This window comes from Phascolarctos cinereus, unplaced genomic scaffold (assembly GCF_003287225.1).
Source record: "Phascolarctos cinereus isolate Bilbo 61053 unplaced genomic scaffold, phaCin_HiC Scaffold_726;HRSCAF=1367, whole genome shotgun sequence".
Taxonomy (NCBI): Eukaryota; Metazoa; Chordata; class Mammalia; order Diprotodontia; family Phascolarctidae; genus Phascolarctos; species Phascolarctos cinereus.
The window spans coordinates 338705920-338723988 of NW_027556098.1; the positions used below are offsets into that span (position 1 = coordinate 338705920).

Below are 18069 nucleotides of genomic sequence, written 5' to 3' on the forward strand. Positions count from 1 at the left end.
CAACCCACAGGTCTAAATCCATAAATTACAAAATCCTACATTGCGAAAGTAAAAAAATGATATTTGTTAAAGAAAAATAAATCCACTGTGCAGATAAAGGTTATTTCTATACTAGGAGAGGAAGGCATACTATTTGAAGAGACAATCCAGTGGACAATTTACAAAAATATGGTTTGGTGCTTTTCCAACCAAACAAAAAGACTGGTAGATTTTGATGAAAATCCTCCAAGTATTCTTATCTGGTAAGATGATTTTCATTTGGATTTCCATCTGGCCTTCCTTCTGATCAATTAAAAATGTTTGCAAACTTTGGATTAGATCAGGAAAAAACAACACTCAACACGTACATCAAGATTTAAAGAACTAACAAGAATAATTAACAGTGTAAACAAGAGTTAGGCTTGAGCAAATACCTCTTACAAACATTCATTTATTTAAAAAAGAAAGGTAATTCATTATGAATCAATTTTATCAATTCATCAAAGTAGGTCACATAAGGATCTCAACAATGTAATACTTTGTTAACATAGTTCTAGTTCCTATATGTAATTACATTTCTTTAATGGCTTATAAATCAGACTTTTTATTAATTTAGTCTGGGCAAACCATCATTTTCCCCCATCTCCAATCAATCTGAATTAATGAGAATCATGAGATTTTAGATTTAGAGATTGAGGGAATCTTAGAAGTCGTGTAGACCAAACCCTTTAATTTACAGTTGAGGAAACTGAGACCCAGAGAAATTAAGTAACTTGTTAAGTTATTAATTCATGTACTTATAGGTATACTTATACTCATATAAATAAGTTCCTTGAGAGTAAGAATTGTTTATTCCTCATATAGGTTATCTTCAGTCTTGAGCACAGGGTAGGTGTTTAATAGCTGCTAGTTTATTGATTGTCCAAAGGGATGCAGGTAGTAAAACAGCAGAGCTAAGATTTGAACTCAACCTCTGACTCTAAATCCATGTTCATGACACCAAATTCTCCAATTCAATTTAATAAACATTTATTAAGCTCCTACTATGTGCCAGGCACTGTGGATACAAATAAAAAAAAGATACAGTCCTTACCCACAGGGGAGCTTCCAATCTAATGGCTGAAGACAACAGACAAAAGAAAGCATGGGAGAGAGGAGTGTCACTAAGGGGTACCTGACTGGGGCCTGGCATTCCCATAGATTTGAAACCAAGCAGAAGTGCTGCTGGGTAGAACATAGAGCTGCCAGGAAGGTTGTGAAGACTCTCTAAAAGAAGGCTTTGGGAGAAGTTAAATGCTCTATTCTTCTAGCCCCCCAATCAGAGCAGAGAGGCAATTGAGGGTAAGTTGAGAAGGTGTTGAGTGTCAAAACCTGAGGTGATGAGATTTCATGTGATTGGCTTATCCTCCAACTATCTGAATAAATAAGGCTCGATTATGTGTGTGTGTGTGTGTGTGTGTGTGTGTGTGTGTGTGTATAATATATATATATATATATATACATACATACATACACATATATATGCTCTATAAAAATGTGACACATTGGGTCACTCTGGGAACCACCAAGGTGCTACCATGCTGGTGATTAGAGCAATCAGGGGAACTATGGGTAGAGGGGGAGAGAAGTCACTCCTGGGGAAACACCTGAATCCAAATGCAAATTAAATTAGCATAATTCAAAAGCCAGGCTAGAGAATCTAGGTTTGAGATTATCTAAAACAACAAAATCCCAAGGGACAAGTGGAAAGCTAGGAGAATTCAACTTGATAGCAGATCAACCAGATCAACAGGGAAGATATAGGGGGATGCTGTACTCAACTTCCTTGATCAAAACCTTGACCTTTTTGCTATGCTTCTCAGAGGCAGCTAAGTGGCTCAGGGGAGAGAGCTCTGGGCTTAGAGTAGGGAAGGGCTGAATTCAGACTCAGACACTTACTAGCTGGACAAGTCGTATAACCTTTGTCTGCCTCAGTTTATTCAACTGTAAAATGGAGATATAATAGCACTTATCTCACAGGGTTATTGAGATGATCAAATGAGGTCATATTTGTAACATGCTTAGCTCAGTGCCTGGCACAGAGTAGACATTTAATAAATGCTTATTTATTTCCTTTCTTTTTAAAATGATGACTGCATATACTCTATCCCCACCCCTGTACCCCAAGCTGATGTGTCAACATGGTCATGGGCCAGATCTGCTGCACCCTCTCCTGACTTAGTCATGCTAGTATGACCTAGGGCTTAGGGGCCCATTACCATCAATTTTTCCTTAGATGCCAGCAAGCCAGAAAGTATAAAAGCAAAATGGTGGTGCCCACTTAAAGAATTCATGGGAAGATAATGAGGCTTTGTTTAACCTTTCAATTAAGGGATTAAAACAACACAGTATACCAGACTCTATAACAAATCATAATGTTTATTAATGTAGTACAAGTGAAGATTATTTTATGAACATTTTTGGCACAAGTTAAGTTGCAAAGTCATCCCTATATTTGATTTAAAAATCCTGAACCCCTGACTCCTCTGCATTTTACCGTTAAAATGCACTTTATGGTTAAACAAATCAGTTTAGAAATTATAACTGGCATCACTAATGTGAAAATATGTTTAATAGGAATGTATATGTATGGCCTATGCCAGATTGTGTGCCATCTTGGAGAGGGTGGTGGGGAGGAAGGGGGAGAAAAATTTTAAACTCAAAAGCATATGGAAGTGATTGTTGATAAATCAAAATAAATTAATTAAAAAAACACTGTGAAATCCTGGGCAAGTCATTTAACTTCTGTCTGCCTCAGTTTCCTCCTATGTAAAATGGGGATAATAATGGCAGCTACCTCCCAGGGTTATCTGAGGATCAAAGGAGAAAATATTTGTACAGTATTTTGTAAATCTTTTAAAATGCTACATAAATGCCAGTAATTATTACTGTTGCTACTGTTATTGTTATGAAAGTCAATATTGTGTTCTCAAATATTGAAAAATTTAAATAAGAATGATATAGGCTAAATCAAATTTAATATTTGTAACCTTAAATATTTGTAGATTGAATTCTCTAATAAAAATTAAAAGCATTTTGAAAAAAAGAAAGTAAGGGGCAGCTAGGTGGCGCAGTGGATAGAGCACTGGCCCTGAAGTCAGGAGGACCTGAGTTCACATGTGGACTCAGACCAAACACTTGACACTTACTAGCTGTGTGACCCTGGGCAAGTCACTTAACCCCAGTTGTTAAAAAATTTTTTTTTTATTTAAAAAAAAAGAAAGAAAATACAACTGGAAGAAAAATAACTCGAAAGGATTGGCTGTTACATTTTTGCCACACAAACAATAGGCTAAAAACCACAATAACTTATAAACTAAGAATAACAGTTGTGATTCTGAAAATTCATCTGAACTTTTTTCCTGGCTTCATTTCCTTCTGGTGCATTTTTCTGAGTCCTATCCATGACTGCCACAATAGCAGTACTGGGATCAATACCCACACACCATTAAAAAATACTAGGTAGAACCAAAGATAAAGCCAATTGCTGGTATTAAGGTTGGGGCTTCCAATAAGCCAATCTGGACAGAAGGTCATCCACCCGCCATACAGTTCACAAACACACAGGGTAATCTGAATGAAATGCCTGTTGAAGAGAAAGGAGAAATGAATGAGGTACCTCAGAGCACCTTTATACCTCTATCATGAGACAGTTTTCTTCTTCACCAATAACCATCCCATCAAAGTTTCTCATTACAACCAAAACAAAACAACTCTATCTCTAAGACTGGTCCTTTTGTATCTTGGAAGCCTGGGCAAAGAAAATCTCATTACTGATGGTTTTTGTGATTTCTAGAGAGAATGTTTTGATAAAGGCAACCAGGCCTACCCTTAGGTAAATGGTAAAAACACAACTGATCTAGAAGAGAGATGATTACCTATTAATTCTAGTTGGACAAACATCTAAATGAGTGAATGAATGAAATGAAGGAAAGATAGAAGGAAAGAAGGAAAAATGGAAGGAAACAAGGATAGAAGGAAGGAAAGAGGGAAGGAAAGAACTAAGAATGGAAGGAAGAAAGGAAGAAAAAGATCTAAAGCTGAGGAACACAGGGCCTGGGGTAAACTCTCTGATACTCATTTATTGCCACCAATCTATCTACTGGATGAATAAATTTAATATTGTAATTCTTCATTATGAATTGAGGTAAAACCAAACCAAATTTAACAAACACTACAAGCGAAACAAACATTTATTAAATGCCTACATACAAGACGCTGTACAGAATTCTAATATATGGGGCATTCTAAAAGCCTTAGTGAAGCTTTAAGCTATTAAAGCTTATTAAAGTATATGAAACAAATGACCACATTTCTGCTCATTTAGCACCAGTCTTGAGAGTAACCCACAGGGCAGTACTTGATGCGCTCCAATCCACTTTGTCTAAGGGAGGAGGAAAAGGAGAAGAAAGGAAAATAAAAAATGCCAACAAATGCCTCTCTACTCCTTATCATAGTACAATGTATCCTCAGAATTTGGTTTGTGACTGTTATTAATAATGTATACATCAACTCCTTAAAGACAACATTCTAGGATAGTTTAAAAAAAGAAAAACAAAATAAACCCCCCCCAAACCCAACCAACGTTTTTAGGAATCATTGCTCATTTTACATTGCACATCAAACTTAGAATGAATGACATAAGCATAATTTACTTTTGTGCCTGGTGGAATGGGGTTGTGCTGCAGACACTGGAGAAGATTCAGCAGAAATGCCTCCTATTTGCTTGAAAATATTGGCTGGAAAATGATGCAGCCTCCTGCTCTCTTGTGTATAATCCCCAAAGTCCACAATTAGATTGCCACCTGTGATCAAATTTCTCTCAGTCTCGATTTTGAACAGCTTGAAATTATCCTGATGGCCACAACGTCACGTAACTAAGATTGCACAGTTTTCTTTCATGTGCTATTTTCCTTCTAGCTACTTATTTTAGCCAGCTCACCCAGCTTTCATTAGCAGACACTTGATTTCAAAAAGGACTGGCTACCAGCACTTACCGATAGTACTTCTCTTTTAATATGGCATAAATGAGGAGTAAGGCTAGCAATCCATCCAGAACAACAGTCAGCATCTCCAGGGATACAATGGTGGGATCTGAATGAAGCCATCTTGCATCTGCTTTGCCATACTCTTTCCCTAAAATGATGAAATGATTCCTTATTTAGCAGGTGATTAATTATGTCACCATCAGCTCGAATAGCCTTCTTTTCTCAGGGAGCAATTCTCCCTCTATCCTCTTCAGAATGTTTTGGTGGAAAGCGACTAAACTCTTGAGGTAAAACCAGAAAAAAGCTTCTCAGAATTAAGAAGCTCACTTACTCTCATACTTTACATTTGTATGGTGCTTAACCTCTTCCAAAATCATTTTACATATGTTGGATTTTCCTCCCTCCCTTTCCCTCCAAATTAATTGCAACTACAATAGAATTCTAAATTAATTCATGGGACAGTATGCCTTTTTAAAAAAGGAGAGTAATCTATTTTTTTTAATTTATAAATTTATTTATTTTTAGTTTTCAATATTCACTTCCACAAGTTTTTGAGTTCCAATTTCTCACCCCTCCCCCCACCCCAAGATGGCATGCATTCTGAATACCCCTTCCCCTGGTCTGCCTTCTCTTCTATCTCTCCCCCCTCCCTTCTCTTATCCCCTTCCCCTTCTATTTTCCTGTAGAGCAGGATAGACTTCTGTACCCCATTTCCTGTATTTCTTATTTCCCAGCTGCATGTGAAAACATATTTTAAAACGTGTTTTTAAAACTTTGAGTTCCAAATTTTCTCCCTCCCTTCCTCCCTCCTCACCCACCCTCATTGAAAAGGCAAGCAACTCAATATAGGTTGTACATGTGCAGTTATGCAAAACACTTCCTTAGTAGACATGTTGTGAAAAACTAACTCTATTTCCCTTAATCCTATCCTGCCCTCCCATTTATTCTATAAAAGCAGAGTAATCTAAGCAAAAGCTTTGAACACCAATACATGTCTTTAACATATTTGAATTCGTTGCCTCAATAACTGATTCAGTGAGAAATTTGCAAGCAGAATTTAGAGATGGGAAATCATAGGCAAATACCTGTGTTTGGTAATAATTCCTATTCAATGGACAGGAAATTATATTCAGCTAAAGTGGGGAAGGGGAGAGTAGAGGAAGAGTTAAGGACTATCAATCAGTCTGGACAACACAATATAGCAACAACAAAGAGAGTATTTCAGCCCTGCCACCAGGATAGAGAACTCATTAACGATAGCTGTGGCCTGGAGTATCACTTATATTGATGCTGCAAGGAGTATGGGTCTGTAGCCATTAAGACATACTCTCAGGATGATTTCTCCTTGAACATATAATAAGATCATAAAATCTTCTTAGAGATAGTCTGATGGCCAAGTACTGGTAATATAATCCTTCTCCCCTTTAAAGCTGTTCTATTCCCATTTAGAAAAAGCATGAGTAGCCCCAAATTAGCTACATATCTCATCTGTACAGCAAGACTTGAGGTCTCATAATGGACAGAGAGACTATTCCCTAGGGGTCAAGGGCAAAGAAAGTTTCTAATGAAAAGGCTGCCCTTAGGGAGAAGACAACCAATAAATAGGAGTAACTACTTAATGAAATAAAACATGAAGATATCATGCTGAGAAGAGACTCACAAAAGTCCAGAAGTAATGAGCAAGATAGGTTGAGAGCCATTCAGGCTGGCACTAGCTAGCCATCTGTGCTGCGCTCTCTCTCTCTCTGTATGTGTGTGTATGTATGTGTGCGTATACATATATATATATACATATATCTATATATCTATATATATATACACACATATACATATACGTATATACATATATACACAGAGAGAGAAGAGAGAGAGTATATACACACACACATATATGTATAAATAAATAAATAAATGTTGAAGTGTAGGATTGGAAACACAGTACAGTTTGTTTTGCTGAGTTCACTGATGATGCACAGAGAGGTCCAGAATAAACAGATACAGATAATAAATGTAAATACATATATTAATATGTATAGGGATACAGTTTTTTATATATATGTATATATGCACACACACACATATATATATGTGTGTGTATATATATGTGTGTGTGTGTGTGTATATATATATATATATATACCTATATATATTTTACATATATATATATATATATACATATATATATTTTACATACACACATGTGTATATATGTATGTATTGGGACAGCTAGGTGGTGCAGTGGATAGAGCACTGAGCCTGGAGTCAGGAAGATGTGAATTCAAATCTGGCCTCAGACTTACTGGCTGTGTAACCCTGGGCAAGTCATTTAGTCCCTATTTGCCTCAGTTTCTCATCTGTAAAATGGAGACATACTGGAGAAGGAAATGGCACTCTACTATCTTTCCCCAAAAAACCTCATGAACAAAGTCCACGGGGTTACGTAGAGTTAGTTAAGATTGATGGACTGAACAACATGTACATACACTATACATGTGTGCATATTTTGTACATATGTATAAATAATAATAATATTTATACAATGCTTACTCTGTGCCAGGCACTGTGCTCAGCACTTTACAATTATTATCCCATTTGGTCCTCATGGTAACCCTGGAAGGGAGGTGCTATTATTATCCCCATTTTACAGACAAGGGAAACTGAGGCAAAGAGAGGTTAAGCAACCTGCCCAGACTCACATAGACAACAAATCTCTGAGGCTGGATTTGAACTCAGGTCTTCCTAACTTCATACCTGACACTATCTTCTGAACTGCCTGGCTGCCCAAACATGTATATGTACGCATGTATGTATGTATGGAGACATGCATCTTCTAAAGGGCAATGAAAGAGACTTGAAACAGACTACAGTGTTATAGTTGTTTTTAATCAGTGATGATTTGTGCCTAAGAAGTGATACAAAAGGCATCAAGGGCCTTTAAAACTGATGAAGTATGCTGGCCATGTATTAAGAACAAAGAATCAATAGATCTGGTGTTGCCCTAACATCCAGAAAGCATTTAAAAGGAAAGCCTTCAGGGTGATGAGCATATCCTCCATGGAATATTTATGGATACATATGGCCAAAAATTTCAGAAGATGGAGCAACATGGATGAATAATATATAATATATAACAATGAAGGATGTGACCTCATCAATGAAATCATGCTAAATTGAAGAACCAGAAATATAGATTCCACACCAAATGCACTTGCTCTAGGGCCCAGGATCTAGAAAAATAACACCAAAATCAAATGCAAAAGATTGACTTGTAGAGACAGAAGTGGATTTTACATATTCAAGATTGCAATGATCCACCATTCAAAATGAGTAAACTATTATTCTTTTTTTACCTAACTGAACCTTTATTTTTTGAATATTTTATTTTTCTCAATTACATGTAAAAATAATTTTAACATTATTTTTAAAAAGTTAAGTTCCAAATTATCTCCCTTCTCTCCCCCTTCCACAAGAAGATAAGCAATTTGATATAGGTTATACATGAGCAATTATGAAAAACATATTTCCATGTTGTGAAATGTCATGTCATGTTGTGAAAGAAAACAGACCAAGAAAAAAAATACAACCAAAAAAAGTGAAAAATTGTATGCTTTGATCAGCATTCAGACTAAAAATGAAGTAAATTATTGATTGTATAGGGACTAAAGGTTTAATTTTGGGGTTATCCAAGCCTGTGACTTCTCTTTCCATTTGTTGCCTCATTTTCTACTAATTCCTAGAGAATAGAGGACCCAGGAGCTACAGAGGCTGATTAAGCAACTCTAAAAATACAGTTCTTTTGCTGTTGATTACTAAGTTTAATGGGAGATTTGGTCCCAGCTAAAAGTAGACTAATAAGCTGAAGAGATAGAAGACATTCATGCTACTCATTGCCATGGGAAGCCAAAGTGAACAGGCTGTGAGTCAACAAGAGAGCCTAGAGTACCCATTTGCCCAAAACCACCTCTATGATGAGGCTTTTAACCAGGGAGTTTGCCATAGAGCTACCAAGAGGAATGACAGAACTCTGAGGATCTTGCTTCCAAAAAGGATGGAGAGCAGGGAGAATTCTATGGTGACCTGGTTAGAGGGCACCATATTTATCTTTCTACCAGGGCTGAGATAAGTGCTATGCGTATGTGAAAGGCAGGTTTGTCTTCCTCCTAAGAAAAGCTCATAATAGAGTTAGAGAAACACTTCCAGTCAAGTCAAGTCAAGAGAATTTATTAAGTGCCTACTATGTGCCAGGCACTGTATTTAGTGTTGCTGACAAAAAGAAAGGCAAAACCAGTCCTTGCTCTCAAGGGTTTATGGTCTAATGGGAGAGACAACATGCAAACTACTAACAAGCAAAATATAGAGGGATAAATTGGGGTTAATCTCAGAGGGAAAGTGTTAAGACAATGAAGAAGAACTTCAAGGTGGAAGCCAAGTAAAAAAGGGTATGCTGAGGCCAAGGGAAATCCTAACCTCTCAACAGGTTGGAAGGTGAGGGAATGTGACAAGGGAGGGAGGGAGCAACAGGACCACTGAATACTTGGGCCTAAGTAATAGGTAGGACGCTTTCTGTATTGAGGTTGTACCTGGACCCTCTGAAGAGGAAGCAGCTACTGGTGAACCAAGGAGTAAGGATGTAATTCGACACACAATAGTGGCACCAAAGAAGAGGTGATATCATTTGTTTTGACACCACTGACATTTCTTCCAGGATTTCCCCCTCCCTCCCAGAAAACCATCCCATAAAAAAAAATTTTTAAGGAAAAAAAAGAGAAAGAAGAAAAAAAATTTGAGCAAAACCAATCAATATATATAGAAAAAATATGAAAATATATGCAGTTTCACACCTGTGAACCTCCCATTTCTGCAAAAGAATGGAGGTGAGAAGTTTTCTCATACCTTTTTTGAGGAGCTAGTCTTTCAGTGGATAGAGCACAGAATTTGGAGTCTGGAAGACCTGGATTCAAATTCTGAGTCAGAAATTTAGAAGCTATACATGTAAGTCATTTAATCTCTCTTTGCCTCAGCTTCCCCATATGTAAAATGTGGAGGGAATAGGGAAGAGAATAAGCATTTATACAGTGCCTACTTATGTGCCAGACATTGTACTAAGTGCTTTTTACAAATATTGTTTCATTTCACCCTCACAATAACCTTGTAAGGTAGGTACTATTATTATCCTCATTTTATAGTTGAGGAAATTGAGGTAAATAGAAATTAAGCAATTTGCTCAGTCACACAGCCAGTAAGCACCAGAGACTGGATTTGAACTCCAGTTTTCCTGATTCCAGGCCCAGGGCTGTGTCCAATGTGTCACCAGCTAACACTGGGGGAAAATAATAGCATCTACCTCCCAAGGTTGATAACATGTAAAGGGCTTCGCAAATGTAAAGTGTCAGATAAGTACTAGTTGTTATTACTATTATTATTTCAATTATTTTGTGGTGGTTCTTTTCCATTTACATTGTAGTACTCTTTGTGTATATTGTTTCCTTGGCTCTGCTTACTTCATTCCACATCAGTTCATCTAAATCTTTCTATGCTTTTCTGTATCCATCATTTTATTGTTTCTTATAGAATAGTAATATTCCATTACATTTATGCACCATAATACATTTAGCCGCTCTCCAGTTGATGGACATCTACTTTGTTTCCAGTTCTTTGCTACCACAAAAATGGCTACAATAATTAATAGATACAATATGCATGGGGACTTTCTTTTTATCAATGTCCTTCTTGAGGTACATGCATAGAAATGTTATTTCCAGATCAAAAGGCATGAACATTTTAGTCACTTTGAATAATTTCAAATTTTGCACCAAGGATTTTTAATCTGGGGGTCTGTGAACTTATTAAAAATTTTTTCTATTGTATTTCAACATAATTGGATTCTTTTGTAATCCCATATATTTTATTTTATGTATTTAAAAATGTCATTACTCTGACAAGGGGTCCAAAGGCTTCATCCATTTGCCAAAGGAGTTCATGTCACAAAAAATGTTATAAATCCCTGCATCAGAAGAGGATGAAATGAGTAGAGGTGGCTGGGGACTCCGAGCTAAGGAATAATGTGCCTACTTCAAATTAGTAACAGAGAAGTCTATTGCTTTCCCAGGGCATGAATATGACAAAGAGCTTCCTAAGATTTAAGTCCCCAGGACTGGATAAGTGAACTTGGCTTTGATTCTTGGAAAAAGTCTAGAACACGTTATTAAAGAAGGTGATTGTGAACATCTAACTAGAGAAGAGTCAGTACGACTTCATCAAGAACAGGTCATTCTAGATTTCTCTCTCCAACTTATTTCATTTCCCTTTTCCTTCCTTCCTTCCTTCCTTCCTTCCTTCCTTCCTTCCTTCCTTCCTTCCTTCCTTCCTTCCTTCCTTCCTTCCTTCCTTCTTTCCTTCTTTCTCACCTGACTGTGACAAAGTTCTTGTACACAAGTGGCCAGGTGTTAATTCTGTTATGTAGATTTAATGATTGATTGACTAGATTTAAAGAGTAGTCTTAAATGGATGGTTGTCAGCCTGCAGGGAGGCATCTAGGGAACTATACCTAGGTCTGTGCTTGGCCCTATGCTATTTAATTGATCAGTGCATAGATGGCATGCTTATAAAATCTGCAGATGTCACAAAGCTGAGAGAAATAGCCAGCACATTGGATGACATATTCAAGATCTCAAACTATCTTAACAGGCAACAATGTCAGATTGAAAAGAATGTGATGTAGTATAGGGATAAGTGTAAAGTCCTACAGCTACGTTCAAAAAGTCAACTACCTAAGGAAAAGATGGAGGAAAAGATGGCTGAACAGATTGTCTGGAATCTGGGAATTAGTGAGGAATCTAATACGGCTTCCCTCAAAAGGTAATGTTTGGCTACATTATGGGAGGTATGGTGTCTAGACCTATGAAGGTGATAGTAACATTGTATTCTGCCCTGATTACGTCACATCTCTTTTCAGTTGTTGGCACCACATTTTCAGGATCTGGGCACCACATTTTCAGGAGAATACCAACAAGCTGGAGAGAGTCTAGAAGAAGGCTACCTGGATGGTGAGAGGCCTTGAGATCATGCCATATGAGGACTGGCTGAAGGAATGGAAGATGTTCAGCCTGAGAGAAGAGAAAACTTAGGAGAGAATGTGATAGTTGTCTTCAAGTATTTTAAGCTCTGTCTCATAGAAGGGAGATTACACTCATTCTGCTTAAGCCCATGAGAAAGAACTAGAAGTAATAGGTGGGAGATAAGAGAATCAAATTTAGCTTCAAGGCAAGGAAAAATTTCTTAATAATCAAAAGTGTCCCCAAATGGCAAGGATGGCCTCATGGGGGAAGTGGTTTCCCCTCATTAGAGGTCATTAAATGAAGGCTAGAAGACCATGTGTCAATGATGCTGTAGAAGACAGGGGTCTTGTTTAAGTATAGGTTTGACTAGGTGGCCTCTGATGCTCCTTCCCACCTGAGATTCTGGCCAGTCAGAAATCATCTTTACTTGCTCAGATCTCACATAGTATTTTATTAGTTAAGGCAGTCAACAAATCAACAAGAGGAGGAGAGGAAGGGAATAAGCATTTCTATAGTGCCTACTATGTGCTAAGCACTTGCTAAATGCTTTTTACAAGTATCATCTCATCTGATCCTCATACCAACCCTATGAAGTAGGTACTATTATCCCCATTTTATAGTTGGGGAAACTGAAGCAGACAGTGGTTAAGCTAGCCAGGGAAACAGAGAAAGAGGTGAGGAGACAGAGCATTCCAGGTATGGGGGACAGCCAGTGCAAAGATAAAGGGACAGGAGATGGAATTTTGTATTTGAGAAATTGCAAGGAGGCCAGTGAGATTGGACTGTGGATTGCATGGAGGGAAGTAAGGCATAAGATAGCTGGGAAAGTAGGAAGGGGCTCGGGACAGGTTGGGAAAGGATGCCAAATGGAGGGTGTTATATTTTCTTGTGCACTTACGTTCTACTCTATTTATGTGCACTTCTGTATCTTACTCAGCACAAGATTTTGTATCCAGTGGGCACTTAATAAATGTCTATTGCTTTTGCTGCTCTCATTGGCTTTATAATTAAAATGTACTGCATTATCTAATTCACTTTCATTTCAGTGAAAATGAAAAGCACTATATTTATTTGTGGTGAACCTCCAGAAATGCAATGATAATTCATCAGGATACTAGCATCTTTTTTGGTAGGATGGAGCTAGGTTTTGCTCGCTGAAGTAGCCTGGACAAAGGCAAAGGAATGCCCCCCACAGGGTGGGTCAGTGGAGGTGAGGAGGCCAGGGTTCTGGGGTCTAAGAATAGAGAGGAGAGACAAGGATGGATGAAAAAAAGCCAGAAAGGATCACGACTCTCAGTAGGGAGGCTGAGGCTGCTGCTTTTCTCTGGTCACTGGGGTTTTTGAGCTTTAACTTAACTTGTGCTGGCAAGGGGTGGGGGAAGCTGAGCTAGTCAGCTACAATCCATCCTTTGTCATTGATGGAAATTGCTTTCTAAGCCTCAGGGAATCTATTCTCCTTGAATGTATGATTCCTGGCCAGAAATCTAGTTGAAATAAAGAATTAAATTGGAGTGAATTCAACAAAGGTTTATTGAGTACCTACTATGTGCAGAGCACAGTATGATACCCAAAAGTTTGGTTAAGACGTAGCCCCTGTCTCAGTGGAGCTACAAAGAAGAGGATGAGTATCTGTTGGAGTAATGACCACAGAAGTTCTTTTCTGGGGAAGAAGCCCTCAAGAGTCTTGTCAGTGAAGGAACAGTATCAAAATCACATATTATCATGTGCAGCGGAATGCAAAATTGAAAAGAAGTCCCATTGAATGAAAAAAATTTTAATACTGGTGGCTAGTGGCATAGAATTGTATTTTTACAAGCTACCAGTGTTCTTTTATAAATCCAGTGCAATATGGGGCACAGACTAACTTTGTTAGATGTATTATTGATGAACTAAAATTTTGAGAACAAAGGAAGAAAAAGAATGGGGAACAAACAAGGAGTGTAGAGTTGTAGAAAAAGTACTGGGCTTGAAATCAGGAAGAGAAGAATCCAAATTTTGCCTCTGGTGTTTATTAGCTGTTTGAGCCTTGATAAATCACTTAACTTCTCTGGGGCTCAGTTTCTTAATCTGTAAAACGGGGACAATAATAGCACCTGCTTAGGGTTATTATAAGGACCACATGTGATAATACATGCAAAGTGCTTTGTAAATCTTAAAAAACTACGTAAAAATAAAACACTATATAAAATATTCTTATTATTAAGCTAGTACACATCTCTGCCAGTATGAACGTTAAAAAAAAAACCTACCACCAAGATTAAAAATATGTACCCAAGTTATATATGGTGTACTTAACACTCCAAAGTCACCATAATTTTGTCAGAGTGGATGCTCCCTCCATTGATGTCAATCTTAACTTTTCTATATCTTAGGAGAGTGTTGCTATGGACAACTTTCTGGTAATAAGCTTCTTGGGACTTAGTGAACTTCGTCCTAAGACAACAATCTAGCTTATATGCATATATGGTATATCCACTCTAAAATAAAAGGTGATAGATAATTTAGTCATGACAAATCTGTCCAAACTGCTAGGGTAAAGACTTTTTTTGAGAACGGGTGGAAAAGCTTGAAAGCAGTTTGGCAGAAATTAGGTTTAGACCACCTTATGCCATACTCCTCAATAAGCTAAAAGTGGATGAACAATTCTAATTTAAAAGGTCGTATCATAAGAAAACAGGAGAATGGGAGGAGGTATGCTTTGCACAACTATGATTAGAGGATAAATCTTAACCAAATAAGCTTTAGAGGTAATCATAAAAGATAGAACAGACAATTTCAATTCAATTCAAAAGCTTTTGCATGAACAAAATCAATGCTGCTAGAGGGAGAGAGGAAGCTGCTAAAAGTATGACAAAAAGGTCTGATAATCAAGATATATAGGGAATATACACACACAGTCAATTCCTGTCATCTGTGGTAGTTACGTTCTATGAAGTCACCATGAACACTGAATTAACAAATGGTTGTTGTCCTTATTCTTAAAGAGGACCAAAATGACATCACTATGTGAGAGACAAGTTACAACGTGTCTGACTATGGCTGATCAGACCAATATAAGCTTAGAATGCTCTACCATAGGTCGGGCACAAATAGTCTGCGCAAACATTTGGGGTGGGTTCTCTAAATTTGTGCATCTTGCATTTCTTTTGAGCTACTTCAATTCAATTAGAAAATATTGAACCATTGTTCCTAGGGGAAATGCAGGGTTAAGTTCCTGTGAGTGAGCCTGAGCTCACAGTATTTACTTTAGCACTTTCCATAGTAGCCTCATATAAAGAGTGGCAAATTTCCTCCACCATCTTCTGAATATACTGTATTGTTGATCCATTAATATCAAACTCATGCCAATAGCACTATAACTCATTCCTGAATGATGCCTGTCTAACACACGTATTTTCTCTATAAGGTACAGCATGGATTTTTTGTACCTTGGAACTCTAAACAACACTTCAACATTACACTTGGGGGCCATTTTAAACAGCAAAATCAACAACCACAACAAAAAAGCACAAAGATGGGGAAAAAACTGTGGCGCTCAATGGACTGCAAAAGGATACTGTTTACAGCATGAGAGCAGAAACGAGGAGAGAGTGTTGTCTTGTTCACCATCAGCTGAGAACATGAGTATAGCCATTCTGCACGTGTCTATGAGAGTGCCTCTATCTGTCTGTCTGTCTGTCTATCTGTCTGTCATCTATCTATTATCTATCTATCTATCTATCTAATCTATCTATCTATCTATCTATCTCCAAGAGAATAATTTATACAATAACTATAATACTTTCAGAGAAAACAAGACTGGAAGATTTCAACACTGATTAATCCAGTGATCAATTATGACTTCTGAGGACTAATGATGAAGCATGTAATGTAGGTGTAGAATCAGACATATAGGTTGGCAAGGTCAATGTGTTAATTTGTTTCACTTAACTATTTCTTGATTACAAGATAGGGTTCTGGGGATGAGGTGGGAGGTATGTGCAATATGTCATTGGAAAATGATGATATAAAAAAGTCAATCATAAAACACTAAAAAAATCTATGTTTTAAATACTATCACACTTATTCTAACTATACTTCCCACATTCTTAACTGCATACCAAGCTTATTAGGCTCCTCAAAATATTTCAAAATTCAAATAAAAGTATACTTACATAATGAAGCAATTACACCATCTGAGTCTGCCACACTTCCTACTAAAGACAAGTAGACAAAGGGTCCTTCCTAGGAAAATGGAACAAGAAATAGAACATTTACTATTGTTTCCCTGAAGCATCTCACTTGCAGAATGATATCCATACCTCATGAGTCCATACCCTTATTCTTGAATACACAGAGCGATCATTCCAAAATTTTCATAGAGGCATGCCCTGAATTATGAGATAGATACTTTCCTGAAGAGTCACATGCAAAGTCAAATATCATATCATTGATTGTATTTTCTCATTGATTTATATCATAAAATCAGAAATATTCTTATGGGAAATAAAAGATGACACAATTAGCAATGAACAGAGAGGCACACTCCTGGCAAAGACGCAGCAATGTTGTCACCTAATGGCAACCTGGTCAGTCAATAAACATTTATTAAGTACCTACTACACTAGTTAAGGAGGCGGCTAGGTGGCTCAGTGGATAGAGTGCTGGCCCTGAGTTCAAATCTAGCCTCAGATACTTAATAGTTGTGTGATCCTGGGCAAATAACTTAACTTTTCTGTGCCTCAGTTTCCTCATCTGTAAAATGGGAATAATAATAGTACCTACTACATAGGGTTATGAGGATCAAATGAGTTAATATATACAAAGTATTTTGCAAACCTTAAAGTGCTAAGTGATGACAATAACAATGATAATGCTGAAATAGAAATGACAATGAATGTAGAGTCAGAAGACCTGGGCTGAAATCCCAGTCTTGTCACTTGTTGCTTATGCAACCTTGGGCACATCGCTTCAGCGCTCTGGCCTCCAGCTTCCTCATCTATAAAATGGGGGGATGGTGGACCAGATGGTCTTTGAGAACCCTTCCAGTGCTAGAGCTATGATCCCAGTGACTTTGCCTCTCTCAGGCTATTTCCTCATGTGTAAAATGAAGGGGCTGGACCAGAGAATTCCTTTACAATTTTTTTTATTGATATCTTTTGTTTTGACACCACTTTGTTCCTCACCTCTCTTTTACCTAAAGAACTATCCATTATACTAAGAAAAAGAACAAAAACCAAAGTTCAGCAAAGTGATTAGATAATCTCTAAGGTACTGTCCAGCTATAAAATCCTATGAACTTTGAGAAGGGATGCCCCACAGTGCCTCGCTGAAGGAGTACTCCTAAAGTCTTATGCCTGCTGGGAATTATGGCATCCACCAAAAAATCCCTCTGTGATAACCTAATAAAACTAGTCATATTTTTAAAAAATTAAGATCTTACGTTTTTAAGAAACAAACCAACACAAAAAAACCCCCACAAAAAAACCAAAACCACTGCACTGCCACACCTTTGAACCACAGCATGAAGCAAAGGTCCCACCTTACCCTTCTGGGCCTGTTATACATTAGTTAGCCTTTTATATATTCTACATTCCAGCCAAAGTGGCTGGAATTTGCTATTTCATGCACATGACATTTTTCCATCTCTCTCTGAACACTTGTACAGACTTTTCCCTCGGGTTCTCTCTTCACTCCACCTTTCAAAATATTTAACTCCCTTTAAGGCTCATCTCAAGTATCCCCTCCCACATGAGGCCCTTCCTGATGCCCTGAGTTGTTAGCACTCTTCCCTCCCCCCCTACATATTATTGTATATACATTTACTTTATCTACATTTTACATTTACTTATTTATGTACATGTGAACTCCTTGAGACAATCCTGTAAGGCGGGTAGCACTATATAAATTCATTATTTTTTATAATAAAAAAAAGATGATTGCTTATGGAAAAGCAAATCTATCATGTACGGGGCAGTTAGGTGGCGCAGTGGATAGAGCACTGGCCCTGGAGTCAGGAGGATCTG

At 37.5% G+C, this 18069-nt stretch overlaps 1 protein-coding gene across 2 annotated transcripts in view; it reads right to left on the minus strand.

Annotated features, from left to right (window-relative positions):
* Positions 1 to 2377: 2377 nt before the first annotated feature.
* The window catches only part of EBPL (EBP like), a 38366-nt gene continuing 22674 nt past the window's right edge, over positions 2378 to 18069 (minus strand). For both annotated transcript variants that reach the window (XM_020993702.2, XM_020993703.2), the window contains 3 exons: positions 16219 to 16288; positions 5016 to 5154; positions 2378 to 3604 (listed from right to left, as the gene is read on the minus strand). In XM_020993702.2, coding sequence (XP_020849361.1) covers positions 3364 to 3604; positions 5016 to 5154; positions 16219 to 16288 — 450 coding nt within the window. In that variant the 3' untranslated portion in view covers positions 2378 to 3363. The remainder of the gene's footprint in view (positions 3605 to 5015; positions 5155 to 16218; positions 16289 to 18069) is intronic.